Raw genomic sequence first — 22,089 nt, 5'->3', positions numbered from 1 at the left:
CATCGGATAGAACAACACAAACAACGTTGAATCCTGCCGACCCAACGACACCTTCGGAGGAGGAGAGAATTTATTCGGCTTGCGAGGTAGCACAGGAACTGACGTATTTACACGAGGACAATATAAACTGGGGAGAACACATTGAAGACTGTGAGTGCGAATACATGTGTGTGGTTAAAGCCAAAATTTATTCGGAAACACAAACTTCAAATTCATTATTACCAACGCAGGGTTATGCTTATCGGATGTAACCACACGATTTAATGGGTCGTATTTATCAGCAGATCCAGACAACAGCGGACGCTTTTACTATGGAATTTTTAAGGTAGTTATTTTATAAACTTGCATATCTCATACATTAGTATCAAGAATTTCCTCAGACAAATGTATTAACAGATAAGCAACGAATGGTGCATGGATGGTCACAACATCGCTAACCCATGCAGTATTAATTGCAATAGTAGGTATCAAAATAAAAGTTCGTAGCTAAATAATTAGCACATGAAAGGTTGAAGCTATACATTTGTTCGATTTTAGATCTCTTTCACAATGACTTTGACCTGGAAGAAAGTGCAAGCTGCTCGAAATATATTTTTGCTCAAAAAAATTTCACGGAATGGCCAGAATTTGCAGAACTATGCGAAAATCTTGACACAAATTATTTACAAAACTGTAGTGGTACGATGATCTATTTAAATGCTTCCACCTGCAAAATGAAAGGCATTAAATTTGTTTCATTTGCAGTACCACCGTTCTTCACCTCTGATGGTGCCGATCAAACTAATAAGCTTTATAAAGAGTTCGACGTGAATGAAAATATTACATGTTCAGCTGTGGGATACCCTCCACCAGAATTGTCTTGGGACGATGCTACCGGTCAACACTTAATTAACGCTGAGGGAAGATTGGAAGTTTCGACAAGTGTACAGAAAATTTTTGACGGCAATTGGACAATGCAGTCGACCATAATTTTTACGGAAGTATACATGATGATCGAGAATATATTTGCGTAGCCAAGAACTCGGCGAGTTCAAAAACCCTGAGATACAGTGTAACTGTAGTTAGTTCTGAACCCGGTTGGGAGCAAGCATTGATTATTGGGGGGAGTTTCGCACTTGGATTATTAGGACTTTTAGCGATTCCTGCAATGTACTTAATTTACAGAATGCGAGCCAAGGTCTGAAAAAATAAACTATGCATCAAAATTTATTTTCTCTAACAATTATAATTTGTAGAGGAACCGACTTCTTCGCGAGATATATCAACAATTTAAATACGGACAAGAATCAACCGACCCTGCCCAAAGTACCGACCTAATTAGTACATTCAATCCAGATGCTTCCTCGTATTTGTCTCGTTCGGAATATGTCATCTATCAAGGCGCAATTAATCTTCCTTTTCCGAAAGCACTGGAAATTTTACCCGACCGTTTGGAAATTATAGAGTCTGCAGTTTTAGGAAGTGGAGCATTTGGTATTGTTTTCCAAGGAAGACTTGACAGCAGAATTACAATCGCTGTGAAAACTGTTCCTAAAGATGCTGATGAGTCTAAATTGGCTGCCTTGTTATCAGAAGTAAAAATAATGAGTTTTGTTGGACGACATCCTAACATTGTCCAACTACTGGGAGTACAGTTCGTAGATTTGAAGAAAGGTAAATTGTTTGTACTTACTTAATTTAGGTACAATAATCAATTTATTACAGAAACGTTACCACACTTTAAAATTCGCAGGCATTGTATACGTTGCCGTGGAGTTTTCTTCCCGTGGATCCCTCGAGGGCGTGCTCCAGGCAAACCGTCGTCAATTAGGAATGGCACAATCATACCTTGGAAAAATATATAATATTCCCGGGTATATTGGTTTACGACTGGTCGAAAGACCTTTTCAACTATATCAGTTGCTAAAGTTTTCTCATCAAGTTTGTTGCGCTATGGAGTTCCTTGCGTCAAAAAGGGTAAAATACATACTGGCACTTAAAAAAGCATTAAGATTGTTATTTATTTACCTATATATCGATTCACTTAGATAATTCACGGTGATCTGGCTGCACGGAATGTGCTACTGGATTCCAACTTCAATGCTAAGATATCGGACTTCGGCTTATCCAGGCAAATGTATGACACATACAAAAAATACGTTGTTGCAACGAAGGTATGTTTGTTGATATAAGTATGAATTTATGTTCATATATCTTATATGACTTTTGATAAAAAATATATCTTTAGGAAACTGCGATGCCTTGGAGATGGTGTGCCATAGAAATTTTAAAACATCAAAAATTCTCGATTGAATCTGACATCTGGGCCTACGGGATTTTTGTGTGGGAGGTTTTCAGTCTTGCAGAAATTCCTTACACTGCAGGGATAACTTGGGGACCTGAATTCGTTAGATACTTGGAAAGAGGGTTTAGACTCGAAATTCCACCCTATGCAAATCAAGAGATGTGAGAGAGTTTACTTAAATTAGATGCAAGTAACAAAGTATTATTTTTATTTACATTTTGTAGATACCAACTGATGAAGAAATGCTGGGAGGGACAACCGTCAAAGAGGATAAGTTTCCAACAACTATCAATTCAAATTTTGACTTTGCTGGAGGCTGAATATAAAAAACAATATTAAAAGAATTGATTTCTTGTCAGCTTTACATAGATATATGTAAATGCATATATTTAAATACTAGTATATGCGTCCCAACTATAAAAATTCATTACAATTTATATCAATAAGTGAAAAATATCCTCTTTATTTATCCATCAAAGTTGATTATACTGCCGATCCGATATATCTATCTTACTGCCCGGTCAATATTTGACTGCTTTAATTTACAAATCTTTTTAAATTAAAATAATACATTTCATTTATTAAACTTTTTCCAAATAAGCATAATCAGAGGCAACATTCATTATCTGAGAGAGGCTTGGGCAAAATTTTGTTGAAACTCAGAACACAATTCGTGGATCAAGCGTGTATTTCAATTTCATGTGAAATTTTTAGCATGTGTTCTATTCCTTAAAATTGCGTAAAAATTATTTCACTATCAGGCGTAATTTATTTGCATTACGTACAAATAGTTAATGAGATTTGCATACACATTTCTTTATTTGACCTCGGCAGCAATAGTGTCCGTAGTTTCATTGACTCTTTTTTCCTAAAATATCAAATCTACTAACGTGAAACTTTTCATAATTTTTTGATTGTCGCTTACTTATTTACAAAATACATATTACCAAAATATTGTGTTAAAAAATCCATCGTTCATAGTCCTGGGTACGTACATATTTTGCATAATGCATGACAGATTAAGCAAAGGTGTCCTAAGTCATTGGGACCCAGTTTTAAAACAGAGTGCCTTGTTTGAAATATAATCTGGGCACTACTTAATAAATGTAAAAAAACTGATTTGCCCACATTTAAAGAAGTATACGAAACAAATGATTTTAATTATCTATGTGATAGTTAAAAAATGGGTGCACAAACCATGTTCGGACAAGATTTTTTTTGACCGTCTTAATTGGAAATAGGTGTGGCGGAGGCAAATGTGACAATAGAATCAAACCACTTGGGGTTTCTTGTAACACTTCAACATATCCAAAGGGCAACGAATTCTGAGGGTGACAACTGGTGAAGTTTTAAGTTGATCAAAAATAATCTTTGCTGAACATATTTTTCGCTCGCATTGTTAGAATCCTTAGTGCGACGTAGAAACATTAGGCTGACGGAAAAGAAATTCATTTAGTTTTTACCAGTTTGTCTAATCCATGCGTAATGATAAGAAACCAACTACTTAAGTATATGTGCACGTTGAACTGACAGACTGATGGGATGGTTCATTTATATTGTATTACAATTTCATAGTGATAATTAAATATGCATTCATTCATCACTTTTATCAACATTGAGATTAGCTTTGATTCTTGAATGCAACTCCGAGAGTTTGTGCATAAAACCAGGCCATGTATGGTTTGTTGTCTGTTTACCCATTTACATAATTGAATGTGGTCAAGTATATACATACCTACATATGTACATATTAAAGTTATATGGCAAATCTTGGTTTAAATTGCTTGACTTATGTACATACATACAGACAATATGGGACTATTTATTAATGGGCACGTTTATTAAAATGTGTATCAAACTTTATATTTAGGAATGCGAGAATGAATATGAATGTTAGACGTTACTGAGGAGAGTAATTGTTCGTTCTTATCAAACACTTACGAAATGAAACCATGGAATCGAATCCTTCTACACTTTCTCTACACTCATATAGCACCACAACAACATATCCAAAGGAAATCAAAGTCTTCCGTTGATAATCTCGGACCTATGTAAGTACTTCTTAGTTTGAATTTTCACACTCACAAGGAAACATACCGAGGTGTCCAACGAGTTAAGGGTCGACACCTATACCAAAATGATCACAATACATGACTTATTAAACAAACTGAAGGAATTTCCGTGTAAAATTCACTTTTCGTCAAGTTGTGACGATATTTTTGACGAGCGCTTGACCATCGGGTTGCCGTCGGGAGAGGTCGGCCGCTGAACGATGAGGTCCAATACAGAGAAGCGTCGTCGTCTTCTTCACGTCTTCTTCAGAGATTTCAAATTTTTTCAAATTTTGAAAATATTTGAAATTTTGAAAACATTTTGAAATTTGGAGAAAATTTCACAATTTCTTCAAAATTGCGAAATTTTGTCAAAATTTCAAAATTTTCTCAAAATTCCAAAATTTTCTTAAAATTTCAAAATTACCTGCAAATTTTCTCAAAATGTGTAAGAATTTGAAATCTCTGAAGACGACGACGCTTGTCTGTGTTCGACCTGATCGTTCAGTGGCGGACCTCTCCCCCGCTGGCAACCCGATGGTCAATAGAGGTGAAATGGATATCCAAATTATCCAATCCAATCCATGGATATGGATTGGATTGGATAGTCGGAGATCTGGATTGGATTGGATGGATTCTTGGTTGTGGAAAAATTATGGATTGGATTGGATGGATTTTCGGTTATGGAAAAATTACGAATTTTCACTGTGACTTTCTGTTTAGAAATCATAGCCAGGACGTTATGTCATTCCTAATATTCTAAAATCTATGTATTTATCTACTTATATTTTAATTTAAAGCAGGCGAGTGTATTGCTGGTTTGGTCTGTAACATATTGACATGTGAAAGGAGGACCAAATTCACTAATGTTAGCATTTGGTTTTTGCCTGTTGATTGGCGGTTGCATAAACTAGTTCTGTTATATTAAAAATATACAGAAATATAACTATAGGTGTGTATATCATGGTAGTATTTTTTGAAATATAGTTTTGCTGAGTTTGTAAATATTATATCCATGTTTTTTCCACTGGATTATATTGGTTTAATTTAAAACTAGTGCTGGATAATGTAGATTTTTTGTTTTTGGTTTGAATTGGATTGGATTTTTAATGGTTTGAAAGTTATGGATTGGATTGGATATTTTTTTTACAAAATGGAAATTCGAATGGATTGGATGGATTGGATAAATCCAAATGGATTTTGGATTGGATGGATTGGATAAATCCAAATGGATTTTGGATTGGATGGATTTTTCGTTTTGGTAATTCATTTCACCTCTAATGGTCAAGCGCTCGTCAAAAATTTCGTCACAAATTGACGAAAAGTGAATTTTACACGGAAATTCCTTCAGTTTGTTTAATAAGTCATGTATTGTGGTCATTTTGGTATAGGTGTCGACCCTTAACCCCTAATTTAAACGTAATTTATCACTCGCCTTATCGATGTTTGGATTAAGTTGTAATCCCGAATGCAGGGCAAAGCGTGCGTCAATTTACCACCAGGAATGGTTGATTCATTGTCTATATATGTATTTACTTATTTCAATTTATGTACGTACTTTAGTTTTGCAGCAGATTTGTCGTTTTAGTTTACATTTTATTCTTATCGTACGTAGATACATATGTACAGCACTCGTAAAAATCCAGTATTAAAATAATACCAAGCGGTATGTATGCATATATCATCTAGAAAAGTGTTATTTATAAGTAATACCAATACCATGTACATATCAGAGGTCAACGCCGCCGATTACACCCCGCCGCGCCGCCGGAAGCCCTAGGGTTTTGACGCGCCGCCGTCGCCGCCGCGAAAATTTAGGAGGCGCGCCGGCGACAAAATTCGGCCGCCGATTTATATTTATGCCAGGAATTTTTTAATATTGATTTTTCAATTTTTTTTTAAAATTTTCAAACTTAATTTAAAAAAATGTTATTTTCTTTTATTTTGAAAATTGATATTAAAAAAAAATTATATTGAAATTTACTAGATCACGTATGAGTTATGCCAAAAAATGTAATTGTCTAAGCAAGTTCACGGCTTGCCGTTCAAATAAACAATAATACGCAATAAATAAGGGCAAAGAGTTATTACCATACCCCGCATAATTATTTTTTTACTTGGTAATAACTTATTACCAGGTTTAAACACATAAAATAAGGACGCATCATAAAATTTTGCAAGAAATTTCAAAAGTAACTGCGTGAAATGAAAAACGTCGTGATGTTTAACGCATTTGTACACTATATCGGTATGAAACAATATGAAAAAAATTCCGTTATAATTACTTTTGAAAAAGTTGTGACGATTTTAGTGACGCAAGTCTAGGAATCCCAATTATTTAACAAACGGTGAACTTTTTTGCGTTTATTAACTTCAACAGATTCCACCTCTTGCAGAGACATTATTTTGGTATGTTTCTGGTCAATGTGCAAGACAGCCGTCCATAATGGCCAAAATGCACAAAAGTGTCTAAAATTGAAAATGAGGAAAATGGAGAAAATGGGCTTTTTACAAACTTGGCCCAGTGATTCAATCTTCGATTAATTTTTAGGAATTTTGATGTGTAATACAGCATTGCTTGGAAAATTTCTTAATTTACATATTATAAGAAAACAAAAAATTCCAAATAATGCATAGATTTGCAACAAATGGTAATAAATAAATTGTTAACATTTTGCCCTATTTTCTATTTTGGATACTTTTGAGGATTTTGGACATATTGGACAGTGATTTAAACCATAACGAAACAATGTCTCCAACAGAGGTAGAAAGTGAATCCACAAAGGTGAAAAGCAAAAAATTTAGCCGCTTGCTAAAGTATTGAAAAAAAACCTATACTAACTTCACTAAAATCGTCACAACTTTTTCAAAGATGATGTTAACACGGAAAATTTTTCATATTGTTCCAAACCGATATAGTGTGCATTTCATGCATATAGTGGTATAGGCTATACCGTATAGCTGAACCCTCCACTCACATCAATAGTATCTGTATACCTAGTTAGTTTAGATACGTTTAGTAATTTATTTAGGTGCTGCCGAAGATATTTGATCACTACGCCGCGGCGCGCCGCCGCCGCAGACCAATATGCATGTTTACGCCGCCGCCGCCGCGTGAACCATCAGCGCTAACCTCTGGTACATATGTATGTATGTAGTAACAGCTGGATATTAAAGTTTTACCCTATATGTATGTACAGTATGTAACAAATTTAATGCTACGATGACAAAATTTTTATATCGACATGAACGCGTAAATTTTAAAATTTCAAACTCCGCACAAAAATCTCAAAAGTATTGTGACGAATTATGCCTTCCCGACCCTAATTACGACACTTTTCTGCGTATCCAACGCACTTCCGGGTTCTTACTGCTTTTAGTATTAATTATTATGATGGTGAAATAACTCAACAAAGCATTTGACAACTCCCGAGATATCTTAAAATGAGTTCGACGCAACGACACACTTTTACAATTACTAAACTCCTTATTTATTCCCACTCAAACCCCCAATTAACGTGACGAAGTGCTTTGGAGGAGACAAGATCTGATGAGCCCTGCTTTGACTACTGAGAATAATGACTTGATAAGTTTGACCAGAACTACTACTAGAAATCTTGCCTCAGCTGAGAAAAGTAAACAAACCTGCCCTTTTCTGATATAATTTCCAAAAGGACGAGAAAAAACCCCCCCACTCTAATATACTACCTATCTGTATTGAGGGTGGACAACCAACCAACAACACGCAACCAAGATCGGACAGCCAAATCTTGTACTGCTACGACTTACGTTACTACTGGATGACTCCTTCTGCTGCTGCTGCTGACCGCTGCTTCACCTTGGCAACCTCGAGCTGGACGCAACGCACTACTCTCGCAGCGAATTTCCAACTCCTGACTACTCTGGTGAAACACCCCGAGCCTAACTAATTACAACTTGGCACATAAAATTACTAGCTATCCTGCTAATTAGCTATATGATATTTTTTCTACTACTGGCTACTAATATTTACTCGCTACTTATGCATTAAAACCTTTCAAAAGTTAAATTAAATGCCCGCACCGGGGTCATAAACTTAATATAATAATTCTCAGCCTACTTTCCTTCAAAGTATAAAAATACTCCTCGACAGACTTTCTCTCACCATTAACTGGACATACATACATACATATATCACAGTATATACGGACAATTTCCTCGTCGTCGATTTTTAATATCGCACAAAGGTCAAAGGTCACCATTAATTTTGTGAACAAATTTGAGGCGTCGAAAAAAAAACTTCGTGGATAATTTTTTTTGAACTTTCTAATATTTTTTATCGGATACGACATGCGTTTTGAAGAAAAATGAGCTTTGGTCGGACCGTGTACGATTTTTTTGACGCCCACAGGAATTTTTCGCCAAGGACAGGTCGAAGGCCTAAAATCGCCACCGCGGCGAAAATGCGAAAACTGAAATACACGTTTGCATGTCGGGACTTTCAATATGCAAACGTATATTTCAGTTTTCGAATTTTCGCCGCGGTGGCGATTTTAGGCCTTCAACCTGTCCTTGGCGAAAAATTCCTGTGGGCGTCAAAAAAATCGTACACGGTCCGACCAAAGCTCATTTTTCTTCAAAACGCATGTCGTATCCGATAAAAAATATTAGAAAGTTCAAAAAAAATTATCCACGAAGTTTTTTTTTTCGACGCCTCAAATTTGTTCACAAAAATAATGGTGACATTTGACCTTTGTGCGATATTAAAAATCGGCGACGAGGAAATTATCCGTATATACTTTTGAGATTTTTGTGCGGAGTTTGAAATTTTAAAATTTACGCGATCATGTAGATATAAAAATTATGTCATCGTAGCATTAAATTTGTTAGATACTGTATATGTATATCTACTGAGGGTAGTCCACATCCGTGAAAACGATTTTGACCTTTAATATGTTCGGCACTGGTAGTATTTTCAACTTGAAATTTTGTGAATTAATAGGCACTAGCGTTGGTATTGTAGGCGCAAAATTTCAATTCTCTAGTGTAAAAAGCAGACCTTCAACTAACCCCGCAGTAAAACAATGATGTTTTTTTTTGTTTCAGGCATAAATTACCCGGTTAAAAGACATGGAGCAGTTGCTGATAGGCTATAAATGTCAGGAAATAGCAAATTGTGTGAGCCCATGTCTGCAGTACACAATGCAGTTTAAATTTTGATAAAAAAAACAGCTGGGTAGAGTTTTAGAGTAAAAGTTATAACAGCCCCCAATTGGTCAAAATTTCGCTAATTTTTCCCAAATACCTCCATTGCACGAAATTGAACATTTTTAGTACAAAATCTGTTTGCCTTACCATCAGTGATGTCTCCTCTAACTGATAAAATAATAAACATGCAAACATTTCAACTATTGTGATTTATAAAATTCCATTTAACACAAAAAAAACTGTATTCACGCTTTTTTTGTACAAATCCACCTGGTATGGAATGAATTAAAACAAATTTGGGAAATTTTGAGTTATTTATGAAAGCCACATAGATGCCAAAAATTTTCATACCACTCACATAAAATTCCATAAACAATTCACAATTCTAGGAGGTTTTAAAAATATTCTGGAACTTAAAATTTATGCAGTTTTGGAAAGTTTTAGAACAGAACTATTTTTTTCGTATGCATATATCTCTGGCGCCATTTAGACTAGCGAATTGAAATTTTGCACCCATAATGCTGACTATAAGGTAAACAAATTGTAAAATTTTTTCAATTCAAAATTTCTAATAGCGCCAAAGATATTAAAGGTCAAAATCGTTTTCACGGATGTGGACTACCCTCAGTATGTAAGTCGAAAATTTTTACGGACCGGTATAATTTTAACACAGAGCGATAGCCGATATAATGCAGAACTAAATACCTCGCGCATGACTACCTACATAGTTAAGTATATAGTCAAATAACCTATTTAAATTGAACAATTACATACATGTGCCTGGTTCTGCCTGACAGCAATGTTTAAGTTGCTTTCGTCCGATTTGTGGAAGAGATAACATCAAAATGATAATAAGCTTCTAGTTAAGAAGACTCGAATGAGGTGGACTTCATTAAATATGCGTCAATCATACTGTTATCACCATTAATGTCAAATGTCTAAAGATAAATTCTAAATTTGCTGAATTTAGGACCTAATTCAACGAAAACTCATTCCGTATCTCAATCAAGTTGGGAATAACGCACAAAACTGACATATTAACTTAGGATGACAATAAATATGAAGAAAATTTAACTAGATTGGTCCATTTACAACCCACAAGTCAACAAGTGACATTATTTTTTGAGCATCAGTTGCTTGCACATTTTGTTTGCAATGAACATAACTTCGTCCTGGTGCGGACTAATTGTAATTTTGTTGTTACGCTGTGTGATAATTAAGGGGATAATATTGAATAGATGTGAGTTTGGGTATCAACTTAGAGACAATGGAATAGTGCCCAACCAATGGGAGAATGAAATGACCAAATGTATGATTTGGTTATTTTTATCTTATTTATATAATCATATTCAAGAATCGTTGAATGTACGTATTGTGAAATTTCATTGGTTACAGGGCTCTGCATCGTACGCTATTTTACTGGATTTAACACATCGTACGAAAATCAGGATTCGCTTCCCTTAAGAACATATGGGATTTTAAAGGTTAGGACCATTTTAAAATAAAATAAAATAACTAAACAGAACCAATGATCACAGTCGCAATTAACAGATCTCAAACCACTGGTGTGAAGATGAATATAATACAGCCAATCAATGCAGTGTAGCTTGTTCTGGTAGGTGCTTGAAAATTCGAGGCTTTGACATAGTTTGGAAATGATTATTATTGTTTATTAAGAGTTGCAAACTGGAGATGTCACAGCGACGGCAAAATGTGCCAGTCTCATTTTTCAAGCTAACGGAAATTCGTTTTTGCCATGGTCTCCAGCATACCAGGAGCATTGCATGAATACCGATACCATGAACTACACCAGTGATTGCAGAGGTTTGTTGCCTAAAAAAATAAATCTCAAATTCGAATTATTCTGATGACTGCGGTTCCACTTAATTAGAGGAACTAACTTTAAGATCAACCCAGACAGTATTTTATCTGACAGAGGGGGACACAAATGTCATAATTATTTGTTCCGTGGTTAGCTATCCTTCGCCAAGGCTTCGATGGGAATGGGGACGAACTGTAATTTTTTTATTCTATTAAAATTTACAGCACATGATTCATTCTTTATTTTAACACCCAAAGACTTGAATAATATTCAAGTCTATAATCAAGTCTATAGTGACCGCACTATATTATAGTGCGGTCACACTCTTCGTCAGAAAATTTGGTTTCCATTAGCACTACATCATTGGAGCTGGAGACCCCCCCCCCTCCCCCCGCTCGCGTGATATAATTTATGGGCCGTCCCTTATTGCATTCTCTATGCGCGTATGTATAAACGCATTTAGAGTTTGCCGCAAATTGTATGCCATCTTGATTTAGCTCAATTCAATTTACCTTAGTCGTGCGTTACTTACGGTTTAGGTGAATATGTTTTCGACTAGAAGTTTGCTTCATTAGACTTCCATAGTTCTCCAAGCGACATTAAATTTATAGTCCGAGATGCGTTAAACCTGTTGACCTGCCATTAATTGGAAATCCTACCCCCTTTTAACATGTACCAGATAGAACCATATCATTGGATCCTGACAACACACCCACCCATCTTGGCGTCACAAAGTATAAGAATGTCCCCTTATGACTTTTCGATATGCTCCCCTGCGAGGTCAACACACTAGGTCCGGTTGTATCTCAAATACTTTGTTCCGGGTTTATAAAGGGTGTAGTAAAAATGTCAAAAATGCTGCTTTCACCTCATCTGTCGCGTAAATCCCTCCCCTAAGGTTTAGTAGTCACTGCGGGCAAGGTGTGACCTATAAGGAGGGATGAAATAATTCTGGCTTTTTTGACTTAAACTAATATTTGCATGTGCAGCTTCATTGATTTTAGGTAAGTTTAGGCTTCATTCACAGACATCATATCCAAAATAATGCGAGCTATGAAATGTGGAAAAATCAGTATCCAGACCACGATAACCGTGTTTCCAAACCCGGCTGGTACATATTAGGTGAAATGTTCCATTCTATGTCGCATCGATTTCTTCTAATTAAATATAAAAATTTGCAAGTAGAATTCTTGATGCAACCCTCAATGTAGCATAGCTATTTTTGAATTTTATGCAACCACCCCCCCTTTGAAAATTAAGAAAAGACACTGGAAAAAATGAGGAAGCCAACGTACACTCGGTACAACTAGAATTAGACCTCAAGTTGCATTTGCAATTCTAACTTCCCCACGAAGACGGACATTTTGATGCATCAAAAGTTTCAAAATTCGAAAATTGGCGGTTTTTTGACCTATGCATAAATCCTTAAAAAAGTCATGGTCCTAGGCATTTTGAGTCTGACAACCTGATGCCAGAATTTTCTCTGAATTTTGTTAGAAGAGCTATATTTTCAGCTTTTGTTGCCCGACTGAAAATGCCTAGGACCATGAGATTTATGGGGTCAAAGTTTCTGAGGGAGTGGCTTATACAGCAAGAGCCGTAACAAACTCTGGCCACTAATGAGTGCAGAGAGAGAGAAACAGAGTGAGAAAATGGATCGCACATACGACCCTAACGCACGATGGTGGTGGATACCCACCGCCATCCACTTTTCTCACTCTGTCTCACCTTCTCCTGGGAAATATGGGAAATGATTTTGTGGAACATTTGGCCTGGTTTTTATCTGCTTAGAAACTAACTTAACTGCTTAGACTACTACTAACTTAACTGCCTAGACTACTACTAACTTAACTGCTTAGACTACTACTAACTTAACTGCTTAGAAAATTATTGGAGAAAGTTTCCAGGAATTTTGTTCAAAATTTCGAATTTTCACAATTTCAAAATGATTTGCCAATTTGAACAATCATTATTTCAAAAACTTCACAAATTCGTAAAAAAAATAATAATTTAAAAAATCTCATGGTAATTTCAAAATTTTAAACAAATTAAAAAATGACATATGTGCAATTCCAGGCATTAAATATATATCTCCGGTTATAAAAAGGTTGAACTAAAGATCATCCACTAACGAGTTGGACTGTCCCGTCAAAGGCGCGCTAGGCGGGAACACAGCGAAATTAAATTTAGGAAAAATTATTTTTGAATAGACCAAGTTATAAGCTTTCCATTGATATATGTCAACAATTATTGAGTCATGGCTAAGACTAGAAAAACTTGGGTTGAAAGGCAAGAGTTAAAAAAAAGAGTGATTGAGTTTCACAAAAATCGAACAAACTATGATTCCAAAATCACTTGGCACTTTTTCAAGCAAGAAGGTATTCCTCATTCAAATGTCAATTCTTACATAAAAAAGTACGAGGAATCCAATGAACTCAAATTCAAAGTCCCCACTGGTCGACCTGCAAAGCTAGCGACGACAAAAGTCAAAAATCGGATAAAAAAAATCTTGTATGAAAAACATGTATGAATATATTCTTAATCATAATATGTCATCAATTCCCGTTCCGATCACTATGAATTTTTCAGGAAAAATCAAAGACTTTAAAAAATGTGGTTTTTGATTTTTCCTGAAAAATTCATAGCGATCGGAATGGGAATTGATGTCATATTATAATTAAGAATATATTCATACATGTTCATGCCAAATTTCAAATTTTTTGGATGCAATTTAAATTTTCACGGAACATTAAATAGTGTAAAAAGCAATACTTGAATACGTGGATATATTCCTTCAACCAGCAATCATGTGGTTCGAGTTTTCACGCTGTCCTGAAAAATCAAAAAAACAAACTTGGTACGTTATGGTCCCAACTGGTTTTTAACCTGGTATTTTATGGTCCCAACTAGTTTTCGTCCTGGTATTTTATGGTCCCAATTGGTTTTCGTCCTGGTATCTTATGGATCTACGGCGACGATGTTGTAGTTTTTCAGAACCATTTTGGTAGACAAAAAAAATTCAAAGCCCACAAGTCCAGACTATTCACAAAAATTTCAAAAACGTTAACTGGACACACCATTCTGCTTCTATGATCTTCTGATTGGGCGTAAGTGCGATTATTGATCTACCCAATAATATTACGCAAATTGTAAGCCATTAAACTCTATAATCCTAGGAAGCCGAGAAAACACGATCTCCTTGTATAAATCTATCTTAACTAACACGGAAAATTCAATTATTTTGCGATATTTAACAATTTGGAAGACTGGGGTGAGATATTAAGGCAGGTGCCAAATTCTAGTTCCAAATATTTTTTAAAAATTCTTTTCAATCATATTAAACCAAATTGGATCGATTTTGAGACAAAACTCAAAATTTGCAAAAAATCGCACATTTCGGCCCAGATCTCGAAAACTGCTGGCGTACCCCCCCCCCCCCCCACCAATTTTATTACTAATTCTTGATGCACAAAGTATTACGAAAATTTTTAGCCATCAAACTCAAAAATCCTTAGAGCGCAAAAAAAAAACAATTTCATTGTATACATATAAGTATCTATCTGAATAATACGGAAAATGCAATTATTTTGCAAAGTTAAACATATTGGAAAATTGGGGTCAGAAATCAAGGCAGGGGCCAAATTCTGGTCCAAAATAAATTTATGAATTCTTTATATTAAACCAAATTGGAACGATTTTGAGACAAAATTCAAAATTAGCATAAAAATCGGACATTTTGGCTCAAATCTCGAAAACTGCTGGCGTACCCCTCCCCCCAATTTTATTACTAATTCTTGATGTACAAAAATTACGCAAGTTTTCAGTCATCAAACTCAAAAATCGTTAAAGCGCGAAAAAAAACACTATTGCATTGTATATAAAACATCATGACAAAGGTATTGGACCGCCCCTTAAGACGCGCGCTAGGCGGGAAACCAGCGAAATTAAATTTCGAAAAAATTATTTTTGAATAGACCAAGTTATAAGCTTTCCATTGATATATGTCACCAATTATTGAGTCATGGCTAAGACTAGAAAAACTTGGGTTGAAAGGCAAGAGTTAAAAAAAAGAGTGATTGAGTTTCACAAAAATCGAACAAACTATGATTCCAAAATCACTTGGCACTTTTTCAAGCAAGAAGGTATTCCTCATTCAAATGTCAATTCTTACATAAAAAAGTACGAGGAATCCAATAAAGTCAAATTCAAAGTCCCTACTGGTCGACCTGCAAAGCTAGCGACGACAAAAGTCAAAAATCGGATTAAAAAAAATTTTTTAAATGATTCATCAACGGCAACGGCTGGCACGACAAGGAAGGTCAAGATTTCAAAAAGCTATCTGAGCAAAATCAAAGTCCATAAACTAGGGATTACAGCAAGTGCAAAAAAACCAGCATCAAATTACAAACCAACACAAAAGGAAAGGATTCATGCGTGCTGCAAGAAATTGTGAGAGAAAATTTGGGAAAAAGTGGTCATCACGGACGATGAGCCCCACGTCACAGCTAATCCTTCAAATCTTCCAGGAAGGCATTTTTTCCATAGCCCCAACCCCTGTGAAGTAAATTATGAAGACAGAGTCCAAAAGAAAGACTAATTCATAAAAAAATGAAGAATTTGGCAACGCGTGTCTAGAATTGGTCATGTTTCCGATCCCGTTATTTTGGAGGACACTGCAAACCAGGGGGTTTATCTTAAATCACGCATTAAAGGGGGATTGGAATCTTTTATTACCAGAGATTATAGAAAAATCAAGTTTTCTTTTGGCCTGACCTCCCAAGGTCCCATGACGCCAAAAAGGTCACTCAGTACCGACATCCGAAAAAATTGAATTTGTGCCAAAAAATGGAAGCCCACCAAATTTTCCTCAACTGCAACAAATTGAGAAATTCTGAGCGCTGACTCAATCCAAATATTCTAAGCTTTCAGAAACGCCAGACACCTTACGAAAATTTAAGGACAGATGGAAGAAAATCAGCTTGAAAGTAGGTGCAGTCTATGGGCGGAATTTGACGCGAAATCGGAAGAAGAAACTGCAATCTGTAGCAGACAGCGGAATTGAATCATTAAAATTTGAACTGTATGGCGATCCAAACCCTTTGGTAGTAAACATACAACTACTGTATGCAACTGTTTTGAAATTGCATTAACTGCGTAAAAAGTTCTGAGCATTTTATTGCGACAGTCCAACTCGTTAGTGGATGATCTTTATTTAAGGACGAATGGGAACGAAATCGTGCTGTATTAGTGGAGATATACCTAACTACATTTGATTATTTTTTTTCTGATAGGGTGATGATGATCTTATAACTACTACGACTCGCTCACCTGAGGATGTTATAGATATCGCGAATCACGATTTAGCGAAGTTCAATTAGGTCATAATGGAACTTACACTTGTCACGCTGAAAAGGGTGATTGGCCTGATACAGTGTCTCAGACTTATCCATTTCAATTGATTGTCACTCCGTTGACATCGACAACCACAGATAGCAGTAATACTGAGGGTACCTCAAATCCAAGTGAGTCTACGTTAGAGCCTACAACGGACTCTCCTACTTCTAGCCCACCAACTACAGCAGAAAGTTCTGATACTGCGACCTCAAGTACACCAGCTACAACGGGAAACTCTGATTCTCCTACTTCCAGGTTTACAACGACTACGGAAAGATCTGATTCTTCGACGCCAAGTCTAACAACTACTACGGGGAGTTCTGAAACAACCCAGGAAACTTCAAGCCAGACACTGAGTACTTCAACATCTGATCCGTTGGGTCCTGAGCCTAGTTTAAAGCAAGCATTGATTATCGGGGGGAGTCTCACATTAAGTTTGTTAGGACTTTTGGCAATTACTGCAATGCATTTGATTTACAAAAGACGAGGAAAGGTTTGAAATATTTATAATTCGCGTTAAAATTATTTTATTTAACGATTGTAATTCCTAGAGGATCCGGAAGCTATATCAGCAATTTCAAAAGAATCAACAGAATTAGGCCAAAGTAGCGATATAATCAGTTCCTTTAAGCCTGATGACGTTCCGTATTTGAATCGTTCGGAATATTACCCGTATCAGGACGCCATAAGTCTTCCATTTCCAACAGAACTTGAAATTTTGCCGCATCGGTTGGAAATAATGGAGTCTGCGGTCTTAGGAAGCGGCGCTTTTGGCATTGTTTTCCAAGGAAGGCTTGACAATACAATTACCATCGCTGTGAAAACTGTTCCCAAGGATGGACAGGAGTCTAAATTAGCTGCTTTGTTATCGGAAGTTAAAACAATGAATTTTGTTGGACGACATCCAAACATTGTCCAACTACTGGGGGTACAGTTCACAGATTTGAAGAAAGGTAGATTTTTGTCTTTATGTACAATAGTTCATTTCTTTAATTTGCAAACATGATCTAAAAAATTCAGGCATTTTATATGTTGCGGTGGAATTCTGTTCCCGTGGATCGCTGGAGGGCGTACTTCGCGCAAAACGCCGTAGATTGGCAATGGTCCGTTCATACCCTGGAAAAATTTATAATATTCCCGGTTACATTGGGTTAAGATCCATCGAAAAACCTTTTGAATTATATCAATTGCTAAGGTCTTCTCATCAAGTTGGTTGCGCCATGGAATTTCTTGCATCAAAAAGGGTAAACTACTCTGATTAAACGAACTTTATGGTATTAAATTATTTGTGTATTATTTCTTATCTAGATAATCCATGGTGATCTTGCTGCAAGGAATGTGCTGTTGGACGCTAATTTAAACGCTAAGATATCGGATTTTGGTCTTTCCAGGCAGATGTATGACACGTACAAAAAATACGTTGTTGCAAAGGTATCAACAAAAAACAAGAATTTATGTATTTTACAACCTAGTTTAAACAGGGTATGAAAAAATATTTGATACTTTAGGATACTGCGATGCCTTGGAGATGGTGTGCGATAGAAATTTTAAAGTATCGAAAATTCTCCACCGAGTCTGACATTTGGGCTTTCGGAGTTTTCATGTGGGAGGTTTTCAGTCTGGCGGAAATTCCTTACACAGCGGGAATGATTTGTGGACCTGAGTTCGTGAGATATTTGGAAAGTGGGTCTCGTCTTGAAATTCCTCCGTATGGAAATCAAGAGATGTGAGCGAGTTTAAAGAAATTACTTAGGTTCAAGTATCAATATATTGATATAATTTTTATGTATATTTTTTAGATACCAACTGATGAAGAAATGCTGGGAGAGACATCCGTCAAATAGGATAAGCTTCCAACAACTTGCAATGCATATTTTGACTTTGCTACAGGCTGAATATAAAAAGAAATATTGAAGTAATTTATGTATGGTCAGCGTGTTACATACATACCATTTCTCTGCTTTGGTAAGTGTACAGTTTTGTTGGGTGGAGTGACCGTTAAAATGACATTACCTACTGCTTATTTTGCCAATTTCAAATGTAAAATTTGATGTAGAATATTAATTGTATATTGCGGCAAGATTTAAAACAATAAAAGCTTTAATCTTTTAGTGTGAGATTGATATGACTGTGTGTGCAATTATGTATTTAATTCCCAATACATTTAATTGTTATTGTTTACTTGCAAAATTAATGGCGTTGCAAAAATCTACCGTGTGTAAACTTGGGTACACACAAATTTTCCATAACGCATGTCTCATTAAACAAACGAGTTCTGCGCCACGGCTTCAGCATTATCAGTGTCCAGCTTTAAAATAGATTTGCCCCCTTGTTTGAAATATAAGGTCGACAACTTTATTAAACCCTCTCCGAATAGGACTCACTACCAGCATATTTGTCACCTCGGCCAATCCTGACCTCAACAAATTGTTAGAAAAGGACATCTTCGCTTTCAATTCCAAACACATTTTCTAACGAGAGCAGCAAAAGTTGCTCTACGCGGAACAACTGGTCCCCCGATTTTCCAAGCAGGGCTCGAATAAATCGCTGGGAAATAAAACAAATATTCCGGTATTACTTATATGTATAATTAGTTCGGACAAATTATTAGCGCTTGTAAATAGCAGGTACGAATTTATGCGCGTACTCACGAAAACGTATTATGTATTTCGCATCGTTCGGATTTGCAATACATGATTTCGCAAATTTCATAAGTGAGTACAAACCTTTTGTTATCTATTTTAACTTGGGTTCCAGATTATTTTCAATTTTTAAATAAATACATGCCCAATTTGCTGGGAAAATTTTCCAAAAAAATATTTTGGTTTCCGGTCAAAAGTTTTGCGAAATCTCGCAAGTTTCACAAAACTTAGCAAGTTAGGTTGCTATGTTCAGTTTGTGAGATACGTATGCATTGAGGTATGCTCATTATCTGGTAAGGATTTACAGTTACATATAAGGAAATATAAGATTTTCTACGATTTACATTTATAGAAACTTTCGAATTTGAATTTTTCGACAAATTCTTACAAACTTGTAATTTTATTTACTCTATAAAACGCCTCTGTCAATAGCTTCCCATCCCCATGGAAGTAAGAACTGATCATAGTATTCGCGATAATACTCCCTCGTCGTCTCCAAACTCGGCTGAAGCGCGACATTGTAGTGATCCTCGATCCCGAATGAATACCCCAGAACGGCCCAGAGGTGGTTAAACCCGTCCAATTGGTCATCCGTGGCGTCATGAATTCCTAACCTTTCCGGAATTATGGGGTGCAACCCACCCAAGAAAAATTGCGCATTGCTGAACGAGAGCTGATTAAGGAGTGGAACGACGCCATCTCTCGGCGGTAAAATGTCTTTGAACGTCCACTCCCTAAACTTTTTGGGAATTGAGGAAGCTTCCAAGTCAGCCTGGATGGCATCCCACATTGCCCCATCGTAGCTGAAATCTTCATCTCGGATGTTATTTTTCGGTGGTTCCGATAACCCGGACCAAGTATAATTTCTGAGCAGGCAAAAGTGTACACCTTGCGTGCGCGTTATAGATTCCATGACATTTTCAAGGTTTGAACTTCCCTCCTGCTCGTAGTATAGCTTCATGTGCAACATGGTGGCCAAGTAGCGTCGATTAGATTTGAATGGGGTGTCCGATTTCCCGCTGGCGATGAGCAGGGGACGGATTAAGGGGTGATTCGCGAACATGGGGAGGGCCGCGATGGGTGCGAGAAAAGTGGAGAAAAGATTTTTTTGTGCGAATTTTTGCCCGATTTGGAACAACGTGGCGTTGTACCAAGGGGGAAGATGGTTGAAGGCTGAGTTAAGGGGCGGTAGATGCCGGAAACGATGGAGGATACGGGAAGTGCGCAAGGTGGCGGGGCTTGTCGGCTGAAAGAAATTGAAAATTGATTAATCACATAAGGACGATGGTATTTATTTATAAGGTTTAAATTGGCTACCCTTCCGTCCCCAGGGGACGAGGGATGCATCGTTGTGCAGATGCGAGGATTAAAACATATAGGAAAAATAAGAAATGTCCTAAGAGCTTCATTTTTGACAGATTGTGTTTTCTTTAGAGGTTAAGGTGTGAATGGAGATACGAGTTTAATTGTTGGTCTCCAGTATCTAAATGTTTGATTTATCTATGTATGTGATTTTAGATTGGCTTAATTATTCCAATTATGTAATATGGCCATTATTATTAGCACCTTGGTATTTGCATATTATATTTATAACATTTACCACAGATACATTTACATGTTTTAAAGAAATGGTATATGTATCTATTACATAGACTTGCAAACATAGATATGTATATGTATTTATGTAATTATGCAAATATGTTGAATTTTACACGCTTAAAAATGTTCCCGACTTTGCAAGAAGTAAACTGGTAGACAATTATATATAAAGTAACATTGACTAAATTTAGCGTTAAATGGATAACTTCAATTTTAGTTATGCATCATTTAGCCATAATTTTAGTTAAGTCGGTATATTACTTTAAAATAAGTTAGACGTTACACCAATCAGGGTCAGACTGTACTAGCATTTACTACATTCCGGGTACTTTGTCCCGCCAAAAAAAAGCTTAGTCCACGCTCAACTTTTCCCTCGCCGTTGTAACAAGAGTGAGTGCCCGATTGCGAATTAAAACTAAAGTATACATTAATTAATTTGCCTAATAATTAATTAGTTGAAGCTCGTGAAATATTCCACACCAACTGTACTAGATATGGAAGAAAATACTCGACTACTATCGCAATGTGGGCTGGATTATTAAGGGTAAGTTTATCTACAATTGTCCATAACTTACACTTTGCTCATTTCATTTTATTTTATTCTGTAAAATAGAAAATGCAACGGACGACGCGACGCGGAATAAAATTTGGCAACAATTGTACCAATACGAAACTTTTGAAGGAATTCAGAAGTAGCAAAATGGCACTATTTACGTATGTTTTCAATGCAAAAATTCCTTCACTAAATTACCATTACTCTCCGGTCACTTTAAATATGTACATAGGTTATCAAAGGCGATTATTTCATATTATTTTTGGTTGTTTTATAATTTTGATTTAAAGAGTGCAAGTGGATTTAATTGAAATAAAAATATGCTAATGAGGATATTTACAAATACCGCATTCATTTTATTGAGACACTAAATACCGCGACCATTATTCATTTTACTTAATATGGGGTTAGAACAGTAACCCCAACCAGGGTTAGCACCAAGACGAGAATAGGGTAAATGGCTATTTGCAAAGGGTAACTACCGTTACTTTGTTGCTGCGTGGTGGCTGTATACCCCAAATCGGGTAAAGTCACTTTTACGTTTATATGTAGTTATA

The 22,089-nt window shown here is 36.2% G+C and overlaps 2 protein-coding genes across 2 annotated transcripts; both read left to right on the top strand.

The window, feature by feature from the left end:
• Positions 1-946: 946 nt before the first annotated feature.
• LOC118435652 (fibroblast growth factor receptor 4-like) lies at positions 947-2,765 on the top strand. The gene is made up of 6 exons (XM_035852013.1): positions 947-1,177; positions 1,236-1,653; positions 1,733-1,956; positions 2,028-2,153; positions 2,228-2,445; positions 2,509-2,765. The coding sequence occupies exons 1-6, from the start codon at positions 1,148-1,150 to the stop codon at positions 2,621-2,623; spliced, it is 1,131 nt and encodes a 376-aa protein (XP_035707906.1). The 5' UTR covers positions 947-1,147; the 3' UTR covers positions 2,624-2,765.
• A 7,866-nt stretch (positions 2,766-10,631) lies between these two features.
• Positions 10,632-18,812, top strand: LOC118435670 (tyrosine-protein kinase receptor Tie-1-like). Its single transcript, XM_035852043.1, has 9 exons — positions 10,632-10,831; positions 10,918-11,006; positions 11,074-11,137; positions 11,200-11,346; positions 16,636-17,691; positions 17,759-17,982; positions 18,047-18,169; positions 18,247-18,464; positions 18,538-18,812. Exons 5-9 carry the CDS (start codon positions 17,478-17,480, stop codon positions 18,650-18,652), a joined length of 894 nt encoding a protein of 297 aa, XP_035707936.1. The 5' UTR covers positions 10,632-10,831; positions 10,918-11,006; positions 11,074-11,137; positions 11,200-11,346; positions 16,636-17,477; the 3' UTR covers positions 18,653-18,812.
• Positions 18,813-22,089: the final 3,277 nt, after the last annotated feature.

Source organism: Folsomia candida, unplaced genomic scaffold, assembly GCF_002217175.1.
Source record: "Folsomia candida strain VU population unplaced genomic scaffold, ASM221717v1 Fcan01_Sc005, whole genome shotgun sequence".
In the NCBI taxonomy this organism is placed as follows: domain Eukaryota; kingdom Metazoa; phylum Arthropoda; class Collembola; order Entomobryomorpha; family Isotomidae; genus Folsomia; species Folsomia candida.
The sequence above is the reverse complement of the archived record's forward strand: the minus strand, read 5'-3'. Positions and strand labels throughout refer to the sequence as shown.

Bases quoted from the DNA above. Each gene is read 5' to 3' on its own strand.
- LOC118435652 (XM_035852013.1), top strand. From the start codon at position 1,148: ATGTACTTAATTTACAGAATGCGAGCCAAG. The intron at 1,178-1,235 runs GTCTGAAAAAAT...TATAATTTGTAG, and splicing joins TTTACAGAATGCGAGCCAAG to AGGAACCGACTTCTTCGCGA. The intron at 1,654-1,732 runs GTAAATTGTTTG...TAAAATTCGCAG, and splicing joins GTTCGTAGATTTGAAGAAAG to GCATTGTATACGTTGCCGTG.
- LOC118435670 (XM_035852043.1), top strand. From the start codon at position 17,478: ATGGAGTCTGCGGTCTTAGGAAGCGGCGCTTTTGGCATTGTTTTCCAA. The intron at 17,692-17,758 runs GTAGATTTTTGT...TAAAAAATTCAG, and splicing joins GTTCACAGATTTGAAGAAAG to GCATTTTATATGTTGCGGTG. The intron at 17,983-18,046 runs GTAAACTACTCT...TTTCTTATCTAG, and splicing joins AATTTCTTGCATCAAAAAGG to ATAATCCATGGTGATCTTGC.